Consider the following 26,475-nt stretch of genomic DNA (forward strand, 5'->3'; position numbering starts at 1 on the left):
GCCCGTCGGGGCGCGTTCCCACAGCGAGGGCCGCCATGGCCTTCTCCCAGGTGCAGTGTCTGGACGACAACCACGTGAACTGGCGTTCCAGCGAGTCGAAGCCCGAGTTCTTCTACAGCGAGGAGCAGCGGCTGGCCCTGGAGGCCCTAGTGGCCCGGGGTCGCGACGCCTTCTACGAGGTGCTGAAGCGCGAGAACATCCGCGACTTTCTTTCGGAGCTGGAGCTTTCGCGTATCGTGGAGGCCATCGAGGTGTACGATCCGGGCTCTGACGACCCGCGGGTCTCGGGCCGTCGCCCCGAACTCCAGGACAACGGAGGCGCGGATGCCAGCGAGGATACCAGTGCGGCCGGCGGGCCCCCAGCCACGGCCGAGCCTCTGCCCTCGCTGGAGTACTGGCCCCAGAAGTCGGATCGCTCCATCCCGCAGCTGGACCTGGGCTGGCCTGACACCATTGCCTACCGAGGTGTGACCCGGGCCAGCGTCTACATGCAGCCACCCATCGACGGGCAGCCGCACATCAAGGAGGTGGTGCGCAAGATGGTCAGCCAGGCGCAAAAGGTGAGGCGCCATGGTGAGACCACACATGGGGACCAAGACAGCCCCGGGACCTCTAACTGGCCTTTTGATTGCCTCCTTCAGCGATCAGCAGTTGAATATCCACCTCCTCTAGCAGGTGGTGGCACTGGGCTTCCAGGCTCAATGGGCTTCTGTGCCCTCCTGGAGTGTTTCTGAGCTCCCCCAAAAGCAATGCATGAGCTGGGTGGGAGGAATCCGGGCTTTCTCTCACCCACTTTTCCTTGTCTCGTCTCAGATCCACTAGCAGATAGAAGCTTGCACACATACATGGTCTTGCTGGCAGGAGTCTGGGGCGGGGGAGACATCGAGGCTGGTCTGGAGCCCTGAGAAAATTCTGCCTGCTTCCTTGCTGTGCTGAGTGGCTGGTGTGCTTCTCCAAGCTTTCTCTGAGTGCTACAGTAGCAGCAGCTGTCCAGGCCAGAGTGTCTGGGTGAGCCCGGTGTTACCTGTTGAAGGTTCTCGCCAATGGAAGAGGTGAGGGTGTCTACTTAGGTTGCGGTTTGCTGTCAAGAGGCTTTTCAGGCCTTGTGTGGATCCCCTTAGGTGACAGCCACTGACACGCATTTTGAGAAGCAATGTGCACTGCTTGCACAGACAGCCAAGCTATAACTGGGTGGCCATGACTGTGAGAGGAGGTGTGCCTGATTTGACAGGCAAGGTAGCCCAGCAAGCTGTGATGTAACTGGAGTAGGTCTGTCTTCAGCGGGTAGTGAGAATGTTTCTAGCTGGGTCTGACCCCTTTACTGTCCAGGTCCAGAATGAGGCAGTCAGTGTACAAAGCCAGATGTCCACCCTGGGCACTGATCTGCCTGACAGGGCCTGAGGAGATCTTGGGCAGAGAGACCAAAAGTGGGTCGGTAGCTGAGGTGGCTCAGAGAACTGGCTCAGTTTTCCAACAGAGTGGAGGCTCTGTCCACTAGCTGAGGGTTTCTAGTCCGTAGGTACAAATTGGCATCTCTAGCCATTGTGATGGTGGAGTATTGGGTGGCAGGAAGGAGGAAGGACTGAATAATCCTCTGGACACCTGCGAATAGTTGGGAATCGGTTGCCCCTAAAAGGGCCTGGGGCGACTCCCACTTGGGCAGAGCCCAGTCCCTTGAGAGGAGGGAGAAAGATTCTGGATGCAGCACCGGCTCTGCCAGTCAATGCTTTTACAGCAGGAGGGAGGCAGCTTCCACTTTCCAGCTTGGCCTGGGAACAGCAACAGGCTCTAATCTTCTGCAGACAGAATGACATAGGGCCAGCCAGTGATAGGGATAGATTGGGGTGCCTGGGGCTATGTTGTACCCTTAGGGCTTCCTGTTCACATCCATGCACCCACAGCTAAGACATATCCACTCCCTGCAGACCCATAGCTTCATCTGTACCCAGTTCTGTTCCTCCAAGGTTATTGATGGCACCTGTCTACAGTGACAGAAAGACATTGCTCTTAGCATGAGCCCCATTGGCACCATAGTGGGTGACTTCCTACTGCCTCTCATGGAGAGGCATTGCCCTCTGCTTCCTACATCTGGAGCCTGTTCCCCACAGCAGGGAGTCCCATAGGAGCCCCAGTTGACAGAGGGCATGTCCATTTACAGAGATCAAGGGTTTGTGCACAGTCCCCACTGTGCTGTTTCGGGCCAGGCCCCTCCCCTGTGGACTTGTGTGAATCCCTGTTCCCCGATCTTTGTCTTATGGCCCACACAATACGTGGGTAGGCTGTAATAATAGCCTCAGTGGAGTATGAGCACTTTATAATCTCAGGTAGTGTTATCTGCCTCTTTTTTCACACGGAGAAACTGAGGCCAGACTCATTAGTCGTGCCTGCCCAAGTTCAGTTAGGCCTGTTGCATTCTGGGACCTACCCAGGTAGGTACCTGGGTAGCAGGGCAGTGACAGGCAGGACCTGGGTGGAGTAGCTGACCTAGGTGACTTGAGTCTTCACCTCCCTTACTGTGCTTCCCAGCCTCCTGGGGCAGGCCCAGATGCCAGTGGATGCTGACAGAGCGCTTTGCCTCTCCCTGCTCCTCCCTGTAAGCGCTCTTCCGTCTGATCTCTCACCTCTCGCCCCTCACACCCACCTCTCCTTTTCACCCTATACAAGTGTTAGGGGGACTCCAGTCTCCGAGGGTTGGGGTGGGGGTTTTGCTGACTAGCCCTTTTCCATGGGGGCTTCTGTTACCTGGCTGCTGGCACTGAGTCACTCTCCCAGCCGTCAGCACAACTGACAGACCCTGGGGCAAGGAAATGACACAGCACACACTCAGCTCACGCCACCTCAGCCGCCCCTGGTGGCCGTGTTTCTGTCAGGATTATTCTGTTGTATCCTCCCTTCCCTGAAGACTGAAAGAGTCTGACTATAAGGAGACAGGAGTGTGAGAATAGGCCCGGGTGCTGCCTCCACTGTAGGATTGGACCAGTTCTGGCTCCTCCCTAGGCCTTGGCCGTTCTGTCTGTGAAATGGGTACAGGCATTGAGTGAGGACTGGGAAGGGGGTCCCCTTGATTCTGCCACCTGCTGCCTAGATCCTAGATTCACCTGGACAGGGAGCAGTGGGGTCACATTCTATTCTTGGTTGTGTGACCCTGAGCTTATGCTCTCTGAGCTGCTGTCCCCTCTTAGGCAGCCCCTGCCTGCCCTCTCCCAACCCTCCCCCAACCTTAGGCTGGGAGGAACCTCCCCTGGGCTCCAGCTGCATACCAGAGGCCTGTAGCATCACGCCTGGGAGGGATGAGAGCAAGTGTGGCCTCCAGAGGGTGAGGCTGGGTGGGGTTGTGCCTCAGTCAGAGGATCTTCCAGCAGATCCCAATGCCCACCCTGACAAGAACTAACCCCTTACCAGTCCATGCGGCATATGTCATACCTTCCTTAAGTTACTGTGGAGAACACAGAAAGAAGCTGAGGTGTCAGGTGCTGGCCCTGAAATAGACCCAAATTTATGTCTTCCAGCCAGGGCTTACAAATAGAGACCCAGCGAAGTTATGTTTCTTGCCCAGGGCCACACAGCAAGAAGAAAGACGAGCCAAGTTTCATGATGCCCGATTGACCCCACACCTTTTTTGTCAGATCCCTGCCTTCACACTCTGGAGTCCGGGCCTGCCACTTGGCTCCTGGAGAATAAAGGCAGCTTAATGAGGCATTTATTAAATACCAACTATATGCCAAGTGCTGAACAGGCACTTTACCTGTTCTGTGTAATCCTTGCTACAGCTCCATAAAGTAGGTGTTGTCTCTATTGTCCACAGAAGGAATCCAAGGTTTGGTGGGGCTCAGAGATGGTAAGCAACTTGCCCAAAGCCTCAGAACTGAGACCTGGAGGATCTAGGCGGCAGGCTCTGTGTAATCACATCCCATAATGGACCCATTAGGCCTTGCTCACAGCTTGCTTAGCTCAGGGCACTGAAAGCACGTGCACAGGCTCCTGGACCCCTAGACATTGGGCTGCCAGAGGTAGAGGAAAGCTGGTCCTTCTGGGCCTGGAATGGGGAGCTGCAGCTGTGCCCAGTCCCTGTCCCTTACCACAGCAGGCTAGCCACACACCACACTGTGAAGGCGCAGTCATTACTGGCCCGCATGCCTTCCATGGCATTGTGAGGGCATGTGTGCTGTCTAGTGTTGCTGCTGTCCAAGTCCGTGAGCACAATGATGTCTGTAGACAACATCTAGCTGTACATGCCTCAGGGTGTGTCCTTTTATTTAGAGGCACATGACTGCACCAAAATAGCCCCCAACACAAGCTCCTGTGGGCCAGGAGCTGCCTTCTGCCTGCTGGGGCAGCTCCTGCCTTGGGCCAGGCCGCACCTGTCGGGGTGGGAGCCATCAGATAGCATAATCCCAGGTGTTGGCTCCAGACTTCTCCAAGGCTTCCCCACCCCATGGCAAGTGCCTGCATCTTAATGGCCATGTGCCCTGCCTGGAAGGAGCCCTTTTGCTATGCCAGGAGAGGACTCTGCCACCTGCTCATATCATAGATGAGACCAAAGCTTTGGGTCTTTGGTGTGGTAGGGCCTGGATTATGTTCTGTGAAGCTCTTGGGAATGGCAGTTTGGAAGGTTACCCTGAAGCTAAAGGTCATCCTTTGGGCTGAGAGAAGCCCTAGATTGTCTGCCATTTGGCTACTACTAGGGTTCATGGCTGACCCCCACTGGATATGCTCTCAGACAGGCTGGTAACTTTCAGGGTACACTCCGTGTGGGGTGTGGGAAGGACCAGCTTTAGTGTCAGGCAGACTCTGGTCCAAGCCCAGTTCTATCTTGTCTCTGGCAACACCTGAGAGTTCCTCACTACTGTACTGGGCCGACCTCAGTAAGACACATACCTGCTTGTCAAAGTCCAGGTGAGATTTAAATGACCATAAGAGAGCGTGAGTTGTCCCTCAGCGTGTTATGTGGTCTCGTGGTATGTGGTGCCAAGCTGCGTCCAGTGAATGTCAGGCCTCTGCCCTCATTCTCTCCATCTTTATAGTCACCAAGAACCACACAGGGCATTCCTGTCATGGTCATCAACATTCTCCATGGCCACAATATTATTTTCAGCTTCATTGAACCCCCAGGAAGGAGGTGCAGCGAGTCTCAGAACAGCACTCATACCTCTGGGCTCTGCTCAGGGCCTGTGTAGTGACCAGCTTGGCTTTTTGTCTGTGGCTTGCTGGCTGAAGCCATTCTCTAATTGGCTTTAATGAGGCTTCCTTCTAATAAGTAGCAGGGTCCCAAACAGCAGCTGGGGTTCAGTCTGGAAAAAGTACTGGAGAGTCTCCCTATTCTAACACCTCCATAGCAAGTAGAGAAACTGATTCTTGGAGTGGGAAAGTGACCCAGGAAGGCAGGGCGAGGTTAGACAGGCTGAGGCCGGTCTGCTTCGGGATAAGGTGGGCTCTGGAAGATGGTGGCATGGAGTCAGAGGTAGGAAAAGACATGGGAGAGGTGTGTAGCTCTGGACTGTGACTATGTCTTTGGGAAGTGTGACACTCTGGTTTTCTACATGTGACTATACTATTGGTGGCTTGCTATTCTTTCTGTGGTTTGGATCAGACCCCTTCATCCCAAGAATTCCCTGCCCCACTACTAGAATCTAAGACAGGAAAGTCATTCTTCTGCCTCCATTTTATGCCTTGACTGAGAGAGGGAAGTTAATTTCTCTCTCTACAGTTTGTTTTCCCGTGGTGCTTGAGAGATGTTGCTCACTGACTCTGGTGAGATGTCAGCTCAGCTCGGTTCCTCCGTATGCAGTGGTCTTTTCCTTCCGGCTGTCGGTAAGAGTCTGATTTGCTGATTTTTGAGTGATTTGGCTCTGTGCTTTAGCTTCTCATCTCTTCTGGATGTGCCGCTGAGTCTGTGGACTTTCATTTGTATCACTGAAGAAGTAAAGTTTAGTTGTTATTTAGTGGGGTGTGTTTAAAATCTCTCTCTCTGAGACGACAGCTTCCACTGTTAGACTTCTTGAAGCTTCCCACAGGTGCTAATGGCCTGCTGTTTCTTCAGTCTCCTATGTGACATTTGGATAGTTGGTGCTGCCGTGCTTCCAACTCACTATTCCATGACATCTAACCTACTATGAATGCCTCCAGCGTATATTTTCATTGCAAGTTAGATTTTTTTTCTTCCACACATTTTGCTTATTTAAGCAGGGTCACTCTGTAGACCAGGCTGTCCTCTAACTCACAGAGCCCTCTGCCTGCTTCTGCCTCTTGACTGCTTGAGTCGCAGGTGTGCGCCACCTTGTCCTGCCCCTTCGGTGAGTCTCATTTCCCCATCTCTTTTTCCTTTAATTCTCTATTAATTATAGAAACAGTGGGTTTGTGTTGTAGGCTGCTGGGGTATACTTGTTCTTTTTAAGTATTTCAGAGCTTTGTTGTTGAATGCAGTGAGATTTCTCGGAAACGGATATTTTTTGGGGGGTGAGGTGTAGGCTGTGCATGGAACCCCGGTCCTCAGCATGCCAGACAAACCTCTCTCTGTCACTGCTGTACCAGGCGCAGCAGAACACAGTGAAGTTTTGCTCTTAACCCTTGTTGGGAAGGAGCAGAATAGGCTGTAGGATAGGAGCAGTCCACTGGCCACACAAAGCCCTCCACCGCCAACTTTATCACTTCTGGAATACAGATGCATTCCCGCTGTCATTCCACTGTCTGCCACATGGACAGAGCCAAGCATTCGGGATAGGGAGCCTAGGCTGTACATGTGGCCCTTGCAGAAGTTTGCCTAAACTTGGTTCAGGACTTCCTTGTCTACTACCTAAGCATGTCCTTTTGCAGATTGTCCACAGGCCTCGTGTGTCAGGATGGCTTCTGTCATACCTAGGAAGACATGAGCCTCCCATAGTCCTCTATGAGGACACATGTTGCTTTAGCTGTCCCTTTGGGGGCTTCTCCCAGCCTTACATGTTTCTTTCCATGAGCAAGCTACCCAGCTGCCAACTGATTGCTCGAGGGGCTGTGAGCAGCTCCATGGAGATGGGCAGAGTCAGCAAATGATGGAAGAACAGCATGGACGGAAGGCCTAAGGCAGGAGGTTTTGGAGGAAAAGAAACCAGTGGGTCAGAATTCTCAGGAATGGTGTGTCAGAGGCTGGGCCAGAACCCCAATAGTTTTCAACTATATCCAGTCTGCTGGCTGCCTCACCCATCCTTCCTCTCTGGCATGTGTGGGGGAAAACTGTTCATCCACTGTCCCATGAGGACATTTTGCTCTAAGTGAAGTCTGAAGGCACAAGGGGCCTAGAAGAAGCTACTGTGGGTGTTGGGAACCATGGGCTGGTGTCAGCACTTGGCAAGGCAGGAGCCTGCAGCTTCTTTGAGGAACAGCTACCAAATTGTCCTTTCACAGATTCCATAGACATGGCAGGATGCTCCAGCCAGTTTATACAGGCCCCACTGGACTGTGAGCAGAGTTCTAAGGTGCATATTAGCCGGTGCTTCAGCAAGGACATCAGAAAAAACAGGTTTTGACAGCTTATCCACCACCCCATTTCATAGATGTGGAAAGTGAGGGGCCTAAGAGAGGAGGTGTCTGGTACCAGGCCTTGAACACTGCAGGAGTTCCAGGACCACACCTCCTGTTTCAATGATAGATGAAAATTCCCTGAGAACTGCAGTCACGAGACCCCTCGATGAGCTCTCTGTGTCACAGATGAGCCAGGCCATCCAAACGGAATTAATTGGTTGGGAGGCATGGTGCTTCAGGGTTCTCTATAGTGCTGATAGCATTTGTGAGGATCTACGGGTAATGCCATTGATGTTAGGAGTTGTGAAGCCTAGACATCCCAGGCTCGGGGGAGTGAGCAAGACAGGGGCAAGTGTGTTTCAGCCTCTGTCACTGACTGCCTCCACCTTCCCATCTACAAAGCCAATCTAACCTAATGTCTCAGGAGCTCTCTAGGAACCTTTGTGCCTTACCATGGTTAGGCCAAGATGTAAGGTGCTGGGCAGTGGTGGGAAATCTCCCAGTTTTGCCTCACATACCAAAGCACTGTGTACATCTCCATTTCCAATGTCATCTCAGACTCTAGGAGCACTGGGCAGCTCTTCCCCTCCAATATTAGTCTCCCTTTTACCATCCTAGGGACAGAATCCAATGCCTAAAGAGAGCCAGAGTCCGCCATGGGACCCTGTCAGGGATCCACCTTATAGCATGGGTCCCAGCAAGTTCATCTTGGCAGCCTGTGACTTCTGGACCAGGTCCCTGTCCTGCCAGGTCACATCTCAATCTGCCATGGTGCCTGCAGCTCGGAACCAGCCGTGACTGATCTAGGGTGCACTGGGCTGGAGAATCTCCAGGGATCAGTGTGCCAGCCAGGTCAGGCTTCTTTCCAGAGCAGTACATAAAGCTGTTTGCCTGCCTAGGAGTGGCCTAACCGAGGGGACATTGTGGGATCCCAGGCAAGGAGATCCCTGGAACATCTCCCCCCAGCTATCCTCCCCAACACTACCACCAACAGTCTGTCAGTCGCCAAGGTCCTCAGGAGCCCAAATGCCAACAGTCTTTTCCCCAGAAGTCTCTGGCTGTTGCTAAGCATATGCTGGCCTCCACCATTGCACCTCATCTCTCCCACTGTGCAGGGAGAGGCATCTTCTCATCTAGTGCTGGCACTGTGTTCTAGCTTACCCCTGCCAGGAAGCCCCCAAGAGCTGGTAAGTAGCTGTCCTCTGCAGACTGGGATCCCTAGGGCTCAGCCTCCTTACCCTTTTATTGTGAGCAGATTAGTACCACCAAGCCCTGAAGCCCACAGGGCCAAAGGAGGGCCAGACTACAGCCCCACACAGCTGGGAGTATTCACTTTGCTTCAGCTTGCTTCATGACTTTATCGGCCTCAGTTTGTCCAGCTGTGCTGGGATCTCACCTTGCTTGTGTGGGTTGGAGTCAGGCATCAGAGGCAAGGCTGCCTGGGAAGAAGGCAGCATGTGTGTGTGTCCCTGAGGACCCTTTTGGATTAAGGTATTTAATGAGCATTGCCCTGAGTGTGCTTGCTTCTCATGAATGGAGTCTAGTTTTGCTGATGAGAAACCAAGAACCTATAGTTATTTAAGGGTTTAACATAGGGTCACACAGCAGGTTCACTGCGGGACAGGCCTAGAGCCTCCTGCTTAGGAGTTTGTACTTTTGTGCCAGATGAGCAGCAGGCATCAGCAGGGGCCAGAGGCTAGGGAGGAGCCTAGGTGGGCCTGTAGGGGCTAGCCTAGTGAGCGCATTGCAAGCATGCAGATATGTCCCCAGAAGGCTCTAGGTAGCCTCTTGTTACCTTGTGTATACAGATCTCACTGAAGATGCCGAGCTATACTCATGAGCTCTGTGGTAAGCCACTGCCACAGCTCTCCAGGGACTTGAGGGACATCTCTCTGTAAAGCCCTTTAGGCACTGTCTGCTAGCGTGAGGGAGGGGGTAGTGTAGGGAGCTGTCACCCGAGTTGGGAACATCCCTGGTCTGTTACTGTGTTCTACTGGGAGCCAGGTCCACAATGTGAGTCCTACCCCAGTCCTCTGGTTGGTGGGGAACTGAAACAGTTGGTTCTCTGAGCGGGCTACGTGGGGATAGATATACTTTGACCTCTGGAGCCCCACCCTTAGGTTCAGGAGAGTGGAAGTTACCTGTGGTAGGCGTATGCGTTGGCAGGTGACAAGAACACATGCCGATGTGGGTGCCGATGTGGGTGCTGATGTGGGTGCTGATGTGGATGCTGTCTGGTTCAGATAGGTAACCTGCTGTGCTCTATAGCAACCCAGGACTAAAGCAGTGTATTAAGTTGGTGGCCATGCCATCTGCTGGCCTCTTCCCTACTGTGACCACATCTGGTTTGTCTCAGCATCTCCAGGAGTCAGGAAGGGCTGCATGTGTAGCTGTTCTTGAATCTGACTCAGGAAGGTACCAATGCAGGTTCCTGGGCTGAGCCCCTGGCTGTGCTCAGGGCCACACTGGACCTTCCTGGTGGCAGTACCAGTCTGTGAATCCCATCCTGGTTGAGGAAGAAGGCCCTGAGGACCAGCTGAACATGTGGAACTGTGACATAGACCTTGCCCCTGATCTCGGTTCACCTTCTGCACCCTCCTGACATGCCTGCATTCCTCTCCACACCTTCCGTCTTGAGGAATGCCGGAGCTAGGTTTTTCATAGGCTTGTGGCTTGGGAAGAGCAAAGGTGCTGTCCTCACTGCTGTGCTGATAACCACCCAGTGTTTTCCTGTTCTCAGGTGATAGCTGTGGTCATGGACATGTTCACTGACGTAGACATCTTCAAGGACCTGCTGGATGCTGGCTTCAAGAGGAAGGTGGCGGTGTACATCATTGTGGATGAGAGTAATGTCAAGTATTTCCTGCACATGTGTGAACGGGCCCACATGCACCTGGGGCACCTCAAGGTGAGCTGTCGTCTCTTGCTTGGGCAGCCGGAGGGCAGGTAGTCATTTAGTCAGTCAACAAACATTGCCTTGTAGACAGTGCCTTATACCAAACAAAGTTCAGTCATCCTGGAGCTTTCTGCCAGGTGGTCACACAACTTGAATGCCCCGAGGGACAAGATATTTACTACCTCCAACAGGCAGATAAGATAAACACAGATCTAATGCTTTCAACCAGGTGCCAGAGCTCCTGCCAGGTACTGTGTTATCCATAGGTTTCCTGTCTGCCTGCATACCTCTGCCTCCACAAGCAGCTCACACCGGATCACCATTGAGTTCTGACCACTCCAGGAAGTCCTTCCCCGGGCTAAGACCCAATTCATCTCATTAGTTCTGCTGGCTGGCTTTAGGGTCTGGCTCAGACACAGGAACCACCCTCATGCCAAGGACGGGGTTGAAATGGACTTGAGGTGCCTAAGCAGAGTAGGGTAGGCACAGTGGGACGGAGGTGGAGAAGGGAAAGCCAGTGCCTGGTTCCTCAGCTTTGTTTTGCTGTGTCTGAAATCTTATCACCTACCACTCTGGGCTGATGGTAAATCCCCCAGTGTGACTAGACTCTTCCACTAAGACCCCCTAGCAGCAAGTCACATGTCCCCGAGTACAGAGAATTCTGCAGAACCAGCTGGTCTCTCACAGCACGTGACCGCTCAAGCCACTTTTCACAGTTTAACTTATTAAAACTCCCGACAACCTGAATGGCAAGGAGCTGTCCTGCCCATTTTGCAGATGAAACAGTAGAAGCAGGTGCCGGGTGTCACTGCCAATAAACTAGAAATGAGGGCCAAGCGCCCCAGGCTAGAGGCCTGTGATTGGAACACAGATTCTAGATGGTCAGCACACAGGGCTGGTGACAGTGGCAGGGCTCAGAACCTGTAATTTGTCAGCATTTGTCAAGGCCCCCTGTGGAGCCTTTCAAGTGGGTGTGAGATCTCTGCTGGGGCTGCCAGTCTCTAATTTGAGGGACTTCTTCATGTGGTCTCCAGGTAGGTTGACCCTAAGCCTCACACCTGCCTGGCATGTAATTAGCACCCTGAAATGGCTCTGGCAGACAGCTCATGCCAGAAAGCACCATTGTGTACAAGTTCAAAAAAGAGGACTTGGGACTTGGCTGCTCTGTGGACCAGTGGCATCTCCAGGAGCTCCAGGAAGGTCCCACTCCATGAATTTGCCACACACTGGTGGCGCTTAGCACGTATGTCACTGACATCACCCTCTTAAGAGAGGCAGACAAGAGCTGGGACCTGTAGGTGTCAAGGAGCATCCTCACAGGTTGTCTGTTTGGAGGCCCTGGCCCTAGAGTGTCTGAGGTTCTATTTCAGTAGAGTCTCCTCACTCTGGGACTGTCTGGACGGAGGATCAGGAAGCAGTGGTACTTGGCTCCGTGGCTATAAGGCTCTGCCTGTGGCTTTATGGGGACATCCGAGCCAAGACACTTGCAGCCATGCTCTCACAGAAACAAGTAAGACATTGGCGTGACAAGGAGGCTACAGACCTGTCTTTCAGAATTCTCTGGTGCTGCACACATGGGCTCCCTGCCCACTGCCCACTGTGGATCTTGGCTTCTAGAGCTGCTTGTGAGTGACAGTTCAGGGTAGTGAGTCTGAGGAGGTGTGCAGCCGACATCCTGGTGTTAAGACAGGGGGGCTGTGGAGGCCTGCCCTACCACTATTAGCCTTCAGCTGTCACAGGAGGACAACTGGCAGGATTCAGTAACCTGTCTAGTCCCACTCTATTGCCTTGCTTTCTGGGAAGGTTACTGTATCTAAAAGACACCATCTTAGGAGCCAGACACCTTCATGGGCAAGTGACCCCAGCTTCTTAATTCTCATCTGTACCATCCTCACCATAGCTCTGGCAAGGGGTCAGAGGTGTTTGTGAGCACAGCTCTGCCAGGTGTCACTGTGGAGAGCCTGTCCTCCTGGCCAACTTCCCTGTGGGCTGGGTGGGTCTGGGCCTGTTTCAGGATAACTTCCTGTGCTGGTAAACCATGGGCTGCTCTCAGCTACCCACTGCCCTGTCTCAACCCTGTTCCAACCTGCCCCAGAGCCTGTAGGCCCAAGATACAGGTAGCTGTGACAGGGTCACATTTGTGACAATAGGATATCAGGCATCAAGTGCCCTGTCATCACCCCATAGGTAGTTATTGGCTCTGGGCCTCCATTGTTCGTGTGGGAAATGGGCCCATCTCCATGCCTTCCCTCTGGCAGGGCTATTTTATTTTTATTTTATGCACATTGGTGTTTTGCCAGTGGGTATGTCTGTGTGAGGGTATCAGGTCCCCTGGAACTGGAGTTACAGATGGTTGTGAGCCACCGCATGGGTGCTAGGAATTGAACCTGGGTCCTCTGGAAGAGCAGTCAGTGCTCTTAATTGCTGAGCCATCTCTCCATCCCCTGACAGGGCTATTTTACATAGCACAGGTGGGCATGGGGAAGATCGAGGTTCCTTTGACTCTTATGTGGTTAGGGACAGTGATTTTTAACACACCCCAGCCCAGTTCCGAGTGCCAGGTGACTTCCACTTTTTTCAAAATAGTGGTCTGGTAGGAGCTATCCTTTCTTGCCAGCAATTATGTTAGTACCAGCACTGACCCTGTTCTCTGTCCCCTCATGAAGGGGACTGACATACCTCTTCCAGTGCAGGGGCCCCAGCTGCTTCAGGGCCCACCATCTACTGGCCCTGAAGACAGTAAGGACATGAGCCCCCCACATTACAAATAGACAGAAGGCCTTGAAAAGAGTACCTAGCCTTTTGACCTTATCCCTTCCCAGGGTCATGGGCAGTGACAAGGTCTTACATTGGGGTGACCCTATTGCTAAGAGGTACCCATGAGCCAGTTGGAGCCAGGCCACAGCTGTGAAAGACCTATCAATGTGAAAAGCTCCTTGGCCTGTGTAGGCAAACTGGAAAAACCAGCAGCCACCTGAGCTGACTACATAGCCAGCAAGCAAGGAGACACCAGCCTTCCGACAGCTGTGGAAGACACATGGTGGGGATGCCTGACTGGGTCCAAAGACCAAAGCTGTGTCCTGCCAGGCTCTAGCTGGGGTTGTTGAGAGTAGAGGGGAAGGGGGGCTAGAACCCAGCCCCTCTTCCTTCCTGAGTAAACTTATGTCCTACCTTCTATGATTAGGCCGGGGCCACTGATGGGTAAGGATCTATGCCAGGGACTTGTATCTGGGGGCAAAGAGGCTCATCTCACTGGGCTGGTCGTGGATCAGGTACTGTTGGCTTTGAGTAGGTAGAGACAGGGCTGTTTGTAAGCATCATAGTGTCGTACAGCCTGGCAGTAGCCTAGCCCACCCTGCCAGTCATCCTAGGGAAAGGGCCTGGAGTACTAACACCAGCATAGAGCTGGGTAAGTCCAGGCTCACAAGGGACTTTCCATTGACTATCATGTCTGTTCATGAGTCAGGGTGAGAGGTGCAGGGTGAGCTCTGCTTCCTACCTCAGCTCATCTCCTTGTACTTCCTGTGGTCCAGGTATGGCTGACTGATACTCTTACCCTACTGAGGTCAGGAGTGTCATCTGCTACATCACACGGAGAGACAAAAACATCAGCTCCCTTGCTGGCCACCAGGTTTGGCTAACAGTTCTACTTTTCCACAACAGCCCAGGCTGTCCTAGATGTGCTAGATGTCTGTATCCCAGTGTGTCCCCAGTGAGAACTCAGTTCCTTCTACCATTCCCTTCGGGTCCCTCAGCCCTCAAGCTGCAGGTGCCCCAGGTAGACAGGCACCTCCTGCAGTGAGAGGCTGAGGTGTGGAGAGGCTCAGGCAGTGTATGGTACCATGTCAGAGTCACATTGTCCAGAGCTCAGAATGCCCAGGCTAGCCCGACAGAGACCACAGTGTTCCCCAGCCCTGTGTCCACCACATGCACTGTGGGCCAGAGCAGCTTGACTCACCTCCACTTTCTGCCTTGCCCCACCCAACTTCACCGTGCCTTACGGAGGTCTGAAAGAGTCTACGACCCTCTACCTGCCCATCCCCAACTAGGGGCACCTCAGGACCTGAGACAATGCAGCTTTGTGGGATCCTCCACCTCTGCTCACGCGAGCTGAGACACCTGAGACATTACCTCATCTGGGCCAGGCCCATGGGGCGAGGCTACCAGGAACCAGGAGGCAGAGGGTGGGGGGCCTGATGCAAGCCCCTGCCTGCTACCCAGCCCCGGTGGTGGATGAGCCGATGGGTTCAGTGCCAATCCCCACTCTGCAAACAGGGAACTAAAGCCTAGAGTATCACACTGTAGGACACAGGCCTGCCTTTCACATGGCTGAGTTACACCGAGATGAAAGTTACGGCTTTCTGAGCCCTTCATAATGACAGACACCAGCAAAAGCAGTCTACAGGCTAGCTGCCTATTTGAGATGCATGGCCCCAGCACACAATGTGGGATGGTGAGACCACAGGATGCCACAGAGCTGGGTTCTGGTTGGCACAGGTGACAGGGAAATCCTCTAAGATCTTTGTTCTAACCTCTGGTCCCTGAGCATGCAGTGTGTTAGGTACAAAGTCACGAGTGCTAATTGTCCTGGGCCCTGGCCAGCTTCCTGCTGAGCTGGCTGTGGGCAGGCCTGTGGACAGGCGGGGACAGAGTGAGCTTGGCCCTGGAAACAGCTTATCTGCCTTCTAGGATGGGCCCAACAACAAGACAATTAATTGTTCACCCCACAGCTGGGTGGACATCATGTGGGGACCCACCCAGGGCCACCAGTAAAGTCTGGGAATAGGAAGCCCTAGATAGACCGCAGTGGGTGGTATGTTCACTCAGCCCAACTCCCAGTGTGTGCCAACTTCCCTGTTCTCTGCCCCCTGTATGCCCATTCACGTATGCACTGTATGCCCATTCACATATGCACCTTCCCACACACTAGCACTGCTTTTGACATACAGGTCTAGCGTGTGCTCTCTTGAGCCCTCCATGGCTCCTGCTGCCCACAGACAAAGCAAGCAGGGCCTCTTTCATTAGTCAGGCAGCAGTGCAGACAGCCTGCTCTTCTGATGCCCGGCCTCTGCATCCCTCCCTTGGGGCACTTGCCCTCCTACCTTGCCCCACGTCATCCTTTTCTGGGAGCCTCCCAGCCCCTACCTTCATTCACTCCTCTCCTTCTGGGCATTCCAGGTTGTTGTTTTGACTCACTGCCACCTCCACAGTAGCACCCTTGTCACTGCCATCTTTGTCTGCCACTGGGGGCCTCAGCAGGGGTCAGTGAACAAATGAGCATGTGGGCAGTTAGTAACCTGGAACCACTGAGTGGGAGAGAGCAGACAGGCAAGTCACAGCTCAGTCTGACAAAGACTGTGTCACCAGCTAGTGTCTGAATCCAGAGCTCCCACCATGTGAGCCTCATGTAAGTAGACCAGTCAGGAAGCTCTGCTGAGCCTTAATCCTTCCCTGTGGTTCCTTGTGAGCCAAGCAGTCCCTTTATGCTTAGGTTTCAGTCAGGCTTCCCTTGCCCCTGTAGGCCCTGGACTCAGCAATGGGTCCTGTAGCACCCAGGCTCTGGATGGTTCTGGAGGCACTGCACTGAAGAGAAAGGCCAGCAGTTTGTGGCTCCACTTTCTCTCTGGGCTCTGAGGGCTTCCCCCTGCTGGGTCTGAGCTAGGCTGTGTGGTGGAAACGGAAGTTGGCCATTTATGAGACCATGCCGCATCTCCAGAGAAAGAGTTCTTCCTGAGTGCCTTCAAGGGAGCTGCTCAGCAGGTTAGTGACATGGGATGGCAAGAGTGGAGAGCGGCCTGTGGCCAGTCGTCCTGGAAGACCCTGGGTGTGTAAAAGTGTAAGACCCAGGTTCCATCCCCATTGTGTGGCCCCATAGTCCAGATGCACTACCCTTCTCCACCTTCACCTCACACCCTGTCCTCGCTCCCTACAGACTGCCTCCGGGCTCTGGACAGTCTGCTGCCCCTGCCTGTGAATCAGTGCCTGTAGTTGTCTAATTCTCCTCCCTGTCTCCCAACACAGAATCTCAGGGTACGCAGCAGCGGGGGAACTGAGTTCTTCACACGATCAGCCACCAAGTTCAAGGGTGTCCTGGCCCAGAAGTTCATGTTTGTGGATGGAGATCGGGCTGTGTGTGGCTCCTACAGGTGATTCTCCTCTGCGACTTGGGGAGGAGTTGCCTCTGGTTTGCAGCTGGTTTCTGCCCTTAATCTCTGCATGTGACACGCTGGTTATTCCAGTTCATTGCTCCCAAAACTGCTGAGCTGTGTGCAGGACTGGGTACACCCACTGTCTCTAGAGGCAGGCAAGGAAGCCTTTTGTCCATGCAGACTGCTGTTCTATCCCACACAGTCACTGGCCCAGGGGTAGCGTGGGCTAGGTCACAGTGAATTTGCTTAAGACCTTTACAAAGTCACTCTGAGAGCCATCTCCAGGGCCAGAGCCAGCTTTGCACCATCCCAAGGCAGGGCATATTTGCCACAGTCACTCTTGGATTGATAACAGCAAAGACACCAGTGACAGCCACTGTGTTGGGTGGTTCCTGGTGCCCAAGGCTGCAGTGGGCATTCTCATGCTGCCTTCAGGAGTCCAGAAGAGCCCCAGGGGTTTTCTGGGAAAAAGCTTGACATAGGTTCCCAGACTCAGGTTTGACCCCTGCCCCACCCCATGCCACCTGTGTTTTTATCCCAGGGCCCAGTGACCAGTCTGGCAAACCCCAGCTAGAGTATGCACTGTAGATGCCCACTGCCTCAGGCCAGGGGCACTCACTAAATCGGTAGGCACATGTGCCCTGTACCTGACCACCTATCCTGCCTTTATATTGTAGCTTCACATGGTCAGCTGCAAGGACCGATCGGAATGTGATCTCTGTGCTGTCTGGTCAGGTGGTCGAGATGTTTGACCGGCAGTTCCAGGAGCTGTACCTTATGTCCCAGAGTGTCAGCCTCAAGGACATCCCCATGGAGAAGGAGCCAGAGCCAGAGCCCATTGTGTTACCATCTGTGGTGCCCCTGGTACCCACAGGCACCATGGCCAAGAAGCTTGTCAACCCCAAGTATGCACTTGTCAAGGCCAAGAGTGTGGACGAGATTGCCAAGACTTCCTCTGACAAACAGGAGGTTACAAGACCCCCTGGGTTGCGGGGTCCTGCAGTGGCTGAGCGCCCGGGAGATCTCTCTGAGCTGCTACCACCTATCCACCCAGGGCTGCTCAACCTGGAGAGGGCCAACATGTTTGAGTACTTGCCCACATGGGTGGAGCCAGATCCAGAGCCTGGCAGTGACATCCTGGGCTACATCAATATTATCGATCCCAAAATCTGGAACCCTCAGCCTAACCAGATGAACCGCATCAAGATCCGGGACACAGCCCATGCCAGCACCCAGCACCAGCTATGGAAGCAGAGCCAGGGGGCCCGTCCCTGCCCAGAACCCTGCCCTTCCCCAGCACCCAGGGACTCCCAGGATATGGTCCCAGCTGAGAATGGCTTCCCCCAGGGAAGCCCTGAATCACAGGCTCCTGTACCTAAGCCCCGGACAGTCCCTGTGGCAAGTGTACTTGCCCAGGGTGGTAGTGATATTGATTGGGCCTTGGATACAGAAAAGGAGACACCCCAAAATGGGATAGACCCCAAGCTACCAAGCACAACCAGCGAAAGCCAGGTCCCACAACAGCAGCAGTTATCTGTGACCCAGGATGACCCTGGTGGCCTGGAGACAGGACTCCCCAATGGTCTGTATGAGGATGAGGATGATGATGATGACTACGTGACCCTCAGTGACCAGGACAGCCTCTCAGGCAGCTCTGGCCCTGGCCACCGGCGACCCTCAGTAGCCTCATCCATGTCAGACGAGTACTTTGAGGTGAGGGAGCGATCAGTACCTCTCCAGAGGCGCCACTCAGAGCAGATGACCAATGGACCAGGCCACCCACCCCGACGGCAGCTGAGTGCCCCTCATGTAACCAGAGGAACCTTTGGTGGTCCCCTGAGTGCCCCCCTGTGGGCCCAGGGCCAGGGCAGAGAAGATGTAGATGCATCAAGGATACAGGCACAACGCTCCGTGGACAGGCAGGCTCAGGTGGGTCTGCCCTCTCACCCCAGGTATTCTACAGTTACCCCAAGAGCCCAAATGCCCACGTCCTGGGACACTGTATTCTTGGCTCCAGTGACACCCCTGTTACAGATGAGGAATAGGGAATAGTGGAACTACACAGGTCCATGTGGCTAGACATTAGCAGGCTGGAGACTCTCAGTCCTAGAGTCCCCAAACCAACCTTAAAAACACACATTTCCACATATTTCCAGCTCCCACATACCCAGAGTTACAGGGTCTGATACATCCTACCAAGTAGAAGGTACAGACCCTAGTTTGCAGACTAGGCTTAATGCCTGGTCACAGAGATGTGAGTCTTCCTTGTCTGGACTTTATGCTAAGCTACCTCCCTGGAGATCTCTTTGTGCTCCTAAGGACACAAAGAGTCCCTCTCTTTTCCATGTTGGGCAAGAGCAAATCCCTCCTTTGTCACTGTGGCTTTTGTAGACTAAATCCTTAAAGCCTTGGGTGTCCTGCCACTATAGGCATGGCCACAGCGCCCATCCTACCTGGGAACAGTGCTCGGCTGATCATGCCTGGCATGATCATCAGGCCCATGGGAAGCATCTTCAGGTAGCTGGCTAGAATGGAGCCCGCCTTGGCGTGGTTCAGGTTCCGGGCAGACAGGGACCGCTGCACAATAACCTTTGGCACAAAGGAAAGAGATGAAGACTCTCAGCCTTGGGGATATCAGCATCTCCTTTGTGGGCCTCTTGAGGTGACACAAGGCAGATGCAGTGTTATAATCCTTAGACCACTAAGATGACCAGCCAGTGTGTCAGCACAGCTGACATCCCACCAGAGTGCTTACCTTTCTGCTACACTTATCCCAAGGATGCAGTCTCCTGCTCCATGCAACAGGGAAGCATGGGTTCCCTGGTGTGTGTCAAAGCCAAGGGAGGCCTGGGTGTGTAGACTCCCAGACCCCACCCCTCCCCGACCCTCCTAAACACAGACATTCACATAAATCCTAGGAGCAAAAGTTGATACTGACTCTGTGACAGGCAGAGCCCTAAACCCTGGGCTTCTTGCACTTCAGTAGTAGTGAGGGTCACTAGATGCTGCCTGAGAGTACCATCTCCTCTGAGGACCTTAGATAGATCCTGATGGCCTCAGTTTTCAGATCTGCAGGATGGGGATGGGTACGTGAATAGGACAGTTAAGTCCCCTCTCAGATCTGATATTTGATTTTGCTGCTAGCTTGTACTTTTCCCTTCTTTTTATTCTGTTTTTGAGACAGGGTTTTACTCTGTAAAGGATGTCTTGAAGCTTAACTATATAGTGTATGCTGGCCTTGAACTCACAACAATCCCTCTGCCTCAGTCTCCCAAATGGGATTTAAATAGTCACCACATCTGGATTTGATTCTGGGGAAAGTGGGAGGTTGGGGTGTATCTGTGATACACCTTGCTTCACAAAGGTTCCCAGCAGTCTTGTGGGGCCAGCACTTGTACAATCTCTGGGTCACTGGTTAGAGCAGACATTCTGATGGCGTAACTTCTTCACCGGGTCATACACATGTAGCTCTGAAATGTTTTTCCTATCTATCCTGTTCACTGTGAATGCCTGACGCACAGGTAGCAGGGAGCTGTTCTTCACTTCCTTCACATGTGACTGCTAGCGCTGACCCTGCGCAGCTGGCCCTGTGACACATGCTGTTGTCCCCGGTGTCTCCGCGTGTGTCCACACTCCCAGCTTGCTCGCCCTCCTGGGCAGGTGTGCACTCCCATCCCTGGCTTGGCATTTCACCTTTCAGGTCTGCATCCCACGATCTGGACATGGGTCACCATCACCCAACCAAGTATGGCTGGCTGTGTTGGTATGGGAGCTGCTGGGCCTGGCTCCTCAGGGCCCTGGGTTCTTAGCTGTTTTTACAGCCATGGCTGTGTTGGTGGATGCTGCTGACCAATAGGAAGTCAGTTCACCTCTTGTGCTTACAGGATCCCAGAAGGGATTCCCTTCTGTGCACCCTTCTGCTTCATACCCAGGGGCAGTGAGGTCTGGGAGGAGTGACAGAGCCCCACCAAGGCTTTGTTTACTATTGTCCTCTTTTCTTTCCCCCACCTTTCTTTCTTTTTTTTTTTTAAAGAAAAAAAAAATTTTTTTATGTATATGCATACACTGTCACTGTTTTCAGTCACACCAGAAGAGGGCACCAGATCCCATTACAGATGGTTGTGAGCCACCATGTGGTGACTGGGAATTTAACTCAGGATCTCTGAAGAGCAGTTGCTGCTCTTAACCACTGAGCCAGCCCCTTTTATTTTTTTAAAGACAGGGTCTCACTATGTCAGCCTGGTTGACCTGGAACTCTGTGTAGACTACACTAGCCTTGAACTCAGAGATCTTCCTGCTTCAGTCTCCTAAGTGCGGAGGATTAAAGGTGTGTCCCACCATGTCCAGCCTGCTGTTGGCTTTTGAATGACAAAATGGTCAGCACTGTGGGTGGACCTGTAGCTAGAAAGGCATGTAGTTCATCATGCAGGGGAGAGTTCAGTCAGACCCTCAGGTGCTAGTGAGAGTCATCTGCAGCCAGGGTCTGGGTCTTAATACCAAGACCTGACATCATGTAGCAGATCTGGCCCAAGGCAAGGTTCGGGAGTCAGGGCTGGTGCTGTAGCCACCTAGGATCAGTGAGGACCATCCTCTGTATTCCCAGTTGACCTTTTCTTGGGCTCCTTATCGGCACTCACTCAGCCAAGAGGGCAGGATAGGTGCTGACTCATTGGCCTTCATGGGAGATGCTTCTGAATGGCATTCTACCCAGAGATGTGGGGCTAGGCTGGGCCTGCCCAGTGGGAGGAAGCAAGAAGAGGCAGGAATTAGGGGCTCATTTAATCTCTTAGCAGGCCCTCCAGACTGCCTTTCACCCTCCTGGGTTGGCCTACAGTCCTCAGAGGAAAAGAGTAGTGCCTGGTACAAAGTACCTGAAAGGCCTGGGGAGGAGGTAAAGGCCAGATGGGAGCCTCAGGCATCGGGTCCCAGAGGAGAGCAGCCCTGCTTGAGAGCAATAGGTTACTAAGTGGAAATGAAGGCTCCCCAGTGCCTCTGTCACCTCCCAGCCCGTATAGATTCCCACTTTTGGAAATCCATGTGAGAGGCTATTTCATCTGGTACACATCAAGTCTGTCTCTGGGCCTTGATGTTCAGCCTCTGAGTTGAGCTGGTCCTGCTGGACTCACAGGGAGGCAGGTGTCTGTGCATAAGGCACTTTATAAACTGTCACAGTCCTCACTAGCTGTGGGCAGGCATTGATCCCTTGTGCCCAGAGAAGGGAAGTGGGTGTCTGAGGTCATCTGGAGGTTCATGATGAAGAGAGGTCAGAATTACGTCAGTCCTCATCAGACATCCAGGCTCAGATGGAGACACTGCCCACAGCCTGCTCTGGTCCCCTCTCTATATCTAGTCCTGTTAGCAAATGGAATGGAGCACAAACCACACAGGGAAGAAACAGTTCTATTACAGATGAGGAGACTGAGGCACTGAGTGGTTAATTAACCCTTCTGATGAGTGTCGGGCAAACCAGGATCTGTCTGGTTTATGCAGGGGAGTCCTGTTAGCCCTCCCACCAAGCCCTCCAGGACCTCACTCTCCTTTGTCTCCCCAGGGCCAGCATTTCCACCGACATGGAAGCACTACCTCAAGGACCCCAGGGCCTCCCCGTTACCAGCCTGCTACTGATGGTACCCAGAGCTCTTCCAAGAAAGCAAGCCCAGCCACAGCAGGCCCCCACCACTGGCAGCCCAAGAGTAGCCCAACACCCAGAATGCTACCAGATCCTGGGAGCCCAAGGCCAACCCGAAACACTCGCCTCCGAGCAGAGCTCAGGGCCACTGAGGAACATCCCAGTCCCTTTGGGATCCCATACTCCAAATTATCCCAATCGAAGCACCTAAAGGCCAGGGCAGGCGGCAGCCAGTGGGCCCCATCCGACTCTAAGCGCAGGGCCCGAGACCACAAGGAACCCTAGCAGTCCAGATGGACCCCAACCCCGCCCCAGAGGGCAGCAGGTGGGGGGTGGGCATTGTTGGCGCTCACCTGGTCAGTGCACCAGTACCAGGTGGCCATGATGGTCAGACCAAAGGTCATCCCAGTCCATGGGAGGTCTCCTGTGTAAGGGTCCCGGAACATATGCATGGCGTCTGCTCGCGGCAGGTGACAGGTGGTGTTGGGGATGGTCCTGGAGGGGATGGCCTGGGCATATGCTGCCTCCAGCTGCTCATAACCACCGATCTGGCTGAAAGCTGGAGGGTTGGGCAGACTGGGTTTGTTTCAGGTGGCCCTGACTCCCAGGATCCCCCTACCCTCGTCTCACAGATAACTCCATGCATCAAACTGGAACCCCTACCTCATTTCCTGCTCCAGAAAGGGTTGAGGTTTAAAAAAAAAAAGTGAGTTAGGATATTTTATTTGTATTTAAAATAACTATTAAATGAGCATTTTGCACATGGGCCCACAGTGTCCTGTTGGCCAGCAGGATTCATGTCTAGTCTCTGGAAGCCTGCTGGCCTCGGGTATGGGGTTCTCTGCCAGTCTTTGGACTGGCCCTTCAGGAGGTGGAAGTGGTTTTCTCCGTGTTTGAGTCATCGAGTATTGAAGCCATGACCTGGGCTTCTGACAGCTCTGACTTAACCAGAGCTAAGACACTGCTGGCACCGTGGCCCCGTCCTCCCAAGACACAGGGAAGGAAGGCAGAGGCTCCTCAGAGTTTATGGTAGGCCTAGCAGGTAGGGCTCAGGCCAGGGGTCTTTCCTCTGAGTCCAGACCATGTCCTATCTACCTCAGGGTTGGGTGGTGCACGGCCAAGCCCTGGCCTGGCTGTGTCTGTAGTCCTTGCCCTCTCGTCCTGCCTGTGTCTGACCGTTAGGTCCCCTCACCTCTAGTAGGTTCTGAAGACATAGGGGTTGCTCCCTGGGGTGCAGAGCAGCCATGGCATCTTCCCAGGCCCCCTTTCCCAGCAGGGGTGGAGCTAGGAGTCTACCTCGGCTAGGGTCTCTTTACCAGGAATCTCTGCGGAGGCCCAGAAACAGCCTCTGCCATGGGGTCCTGGAGCCTGAGCTGAGGCTTCACCTTTAAAGCCACATCTCTGCTCCCTCCCTCTCTGCTGCTTCTCTCTTAGGGCATGAGTAGAACTCCCTTGTCTGTTTCTAAACTAGTGTTACCTGTCCCGCATACCTCCCTCCCTGCAGGCTTTTGTCTGGCAGGAGACAGCAACACCTCCTAGGACTGTGCATGATTTTAAGCACTGGAGGAAACACCTCAGCAGTTTTGTGGTCTGCTAATTGTGTGCTGCACAGCTGCCTGCTGTGGGGCCTGCCCAGCCCCGAGGGAGGCTAGTCAGCACCTCCCCACTGCACCCCTGTAGGTAGGAGGAAGCAGCCCATCGACCTAGGGAGTCAACAGTGGGGTAAGTCAACTGTAGCTTAGCCTTTAGAGCTCTTCAAGGTGCAGGGACAGCCCGCCCATGCCAGCCCCCAGACCTCACCTTTGATTGCCAGAATGACAGCTCCCACCACCATGATGACGGTCTGCAGGGTGTCTGTGTATATCACAGTGGCCAGGCCCCCTGCAAGAAACATGCTTGCTGGAGTGAGTGTCCCAGGAGAGTCTGACCTCATCACCAGAGCTGCTGGTGTGCCCGCTGTCTTTGCACATAGGTAAGCTGCACCAAAGTACCTAAGGAGTTAGCTCGGCCCCAGGCCCCACCTGACCGCCTGTGAACCGGCCGCTGTCGGGCTCCCCCTGCTGCGAGGTTTCTCTACACAAATCCCTGGTCCCTGACGGCCCACAGAACCCATACCTGCAATGGTGTACAGGGCCGTAATGACAAGTGTGAGGATGGTGGACAGGTAGAAGTTCCAGCCCAGGCAGATGTGGACAAACAGGGCTCCTGCGTACAGGTCAATCTGGGGCAAGCAGAGTTGGGCACAAGTCAGATGTTACAGTGAGATACAGGGCTCAGAGTCGGGGTGCTGTACTCACTGGCTTTGCGACCTGGCCTGGGTGTTCCAGGGAAAAGAAATGGAGACCCCTCTCCCAGCTGTTCACTACCTGGTGGGGTGGTTGAGGATGGGAGAGAAAACTGGCTGTGGACAGCCGTGTCATGTTCAGATGTATTGGCAGATGTTATTGTCACAATAAAATCCAAAGTGGCCAGTGCCCATCAGACAGCAGTGTTGTCATTGAATTTTGCCTCTACCCATGGGACATGAAAGAGCCCTGTCCCCTCAGTTCCATAAGGGACGGTGACAAGGACTCATCCAAGAGGAACTCATAGAGACTATATGCCCATCTCCCTTCACACTTCTCCCTGTCGGCTTCCTACATTCAAGAGACCTAACCATCTGGAAATTCTAACCCGGTCTTTCTGCTTTTGTTTGGACCCTCGGCTTTGAGTGTGTGCAGTGGGGAGCAGAGTGGTGTAGATAAAGAGAAGTCAGCCTTCAGCCTGAGAAGAAATGTTACATCTCGGAGGAGAAAGGACTCTTCAAGACCCTGCTTAGTATGACTGAAGAGGCTGAGGCTCAGGGGTGGGACGGTGTGTGTGGGGTGTCCAAAGCCAGACATGTGTGGGCACCTGGTGTCACCAGGTGAGATTTGGCCAGAGTAAGGGTGGAAAAAGGAGACTGCCGGAGAGCCAGCTATCCCAAATGTCCCTTCCTGGCTGTTGCCTTGCCACTCACTTCCAGCACTGTGCTACCTCTAGGCCTCAGCTTCTAGTCCCTGGGCCTCAAGCTCTCTGCTCTCTGCTTCCTACCTCCCAGGCTTTCCGTTGTGACCCGCAATACCACACCTCACCCATGGCTGTCCTTCCTGCCTTCTATAGGAATAGCTGAAAGGGACTGGCACAGAGGTGTGGGGTTGGGCCCTGCTCATCAGCCAGGAAGGGAGACCCACTGGTAAGGCTTGCCTGAGCACCCACTAGCCTAAGCTTCAAACTTGTACTCAGCTACAGGGACCTAGGTCTGTCCTATGTGGCTCCACCTTGTATTTTTTGAGCAGGTCACCTTCCTCCTGGGCCACCATGGTCCTTATCTTAAAGCAGGGCACTAGTGGATATGAGCTGGGATTAAGTGAAACAAACCTGCTTCTAACAGCCAGCCAGAAGCACTCAGCCTTTCACCCTGCAGCTCCCCCAACTTGTCACCCATTAGCTTGGCATTAAAAGTCCAGAAGACAAGGACCCTCCCTGGGACTTCCTGTCTTTTGTGCCGACCTTCCTTAGTGGTCTGGGGGAAGCCACAGAGTCTAACCTAATTCCCCAAAACAGGTGGGGAGATGAAGGCCAGGAGATGAGAGGAACTTTCCCATCACAGCAAAACTCGGGGACACAGCCCAGAGTTTTGGGCATCCATGTGCTAAAAAGAAAGAGTCATTCTCAGGTCTGAGGCAAGTCAGACCTCTGCTACTGCTGCTGCGGGCTCTGACTGGCCCACGTTCACCCAATCACAACCCCTACTCCAGCAACACTGCCATGCTCGGCCAAACTCAACAGGGGTTCCTTGCCTAGTCTTGTACACACCTGATTCTCAAAGCCCAGTTGGCCCCAGGATGCTCTTCCCATATTGCCTGCCTTGATCGTGGAGACATGTTTGTGTGCCAAGCACCATCCCAAGGGTCACATATTCAGTGGCTCCTCTAATGCTCACAGCCTCTAGCAGATGATTGTCAACATGGGACAGCAGGTGCCTTGCTTACGGTCCCATGGTGCCAGGAAGCAGATGAGACCATCTTTTCCTGCTGCGGGACCCTGGACCTTCGAGCTTCTTGGGGAGGAACCCAGTGGCTGGGGTGCCCCGAAGAGCTCAGTGTTGAATTCAGCTCCACTCTGCCTCACTGGACAGGAGGGGTGTGAAAGAGGGAGGAAGACCCCCCTGGGGTGCAGCCCCCACTGGACTCACAGCTCTGAGCTGAACCACTGGTGTTGCCGTAGGAAACACTGCATCTCCACCCTTCATGCTGTGTCTCGGGAGGTAAAGGAAGCTG

General features: G+C 53.7%; 2 protein-coding genes across 4 annotated transcripts in view; one reads left to right on the forward strand and one right to left on the reverse strand.

Annotated features, from left to right (window-relative positions):
* The window catches only part of SLC5A10 (solute carrier family 5 member 10), a gene marked incomplete at both ends in the record, with an annotated part of 43,130 nt that overhangs the window by 10,809 nt on the left and 5,846 nt on the right, over window positions 1–26,475 (reverse strand). For 2 of the 3 annotated variants that reach the window (XM_080922989.1, XM_080922987.1), the window contains 4 exons: window positions 18,999–19,134; window positions 22,528–22,733; window positions 23,975–24,055; window positions 24,290–24,395. In XM_080922989.1, the coding sequence (XP_080779115.1) occupies window positions 18,999–19,134; window positions 22,528–22,733; window positions 23,975–24,055; window positions 24,290–24,395 (529 nt within the window). The remainder of the gene's footprint in view (window positions 1–18,998; window positions 19,135–22,527; window positions 22,734–23,974; window positions 24,056–24,289; window positions 24,396–26,475) is intronic. The other variant, XM_080922988.1, reaches the window with a different exon arrangement.
* Window positions 36–22,603, forward strand: FAM83G (family with sequence similarity 83 member G; the record flags this gene model as incomplete). The annotated part of the gene is made up of 5 exons (XM_080922986.1): window positions 36–560; window positions 10,241–10,408; window positions 16,418–16,542; window positions 17,223–18,474; window positions 22,097–22,603. 5 exons carry the CDS (start codon window positions 36–38, stop codon window positions 22,457–22,459), a joined length of 2,433 nt encoding a protein of 810 aa, XP_080779112.1. The 3' UTR covers window positions 22,460–22,603.

The sequence above is a fragment of the Micromys minutus genome (genome assembly GCF_963924665.1).
Source record: "Micromys minutus genome assembly, chromosome: 10".
Classification (NCBI taxonomy): Eukaryota; Metazoa; Chordata; class Mammalia; order Rodentia; family Muridae; genus Micromys; species Micromys minutus.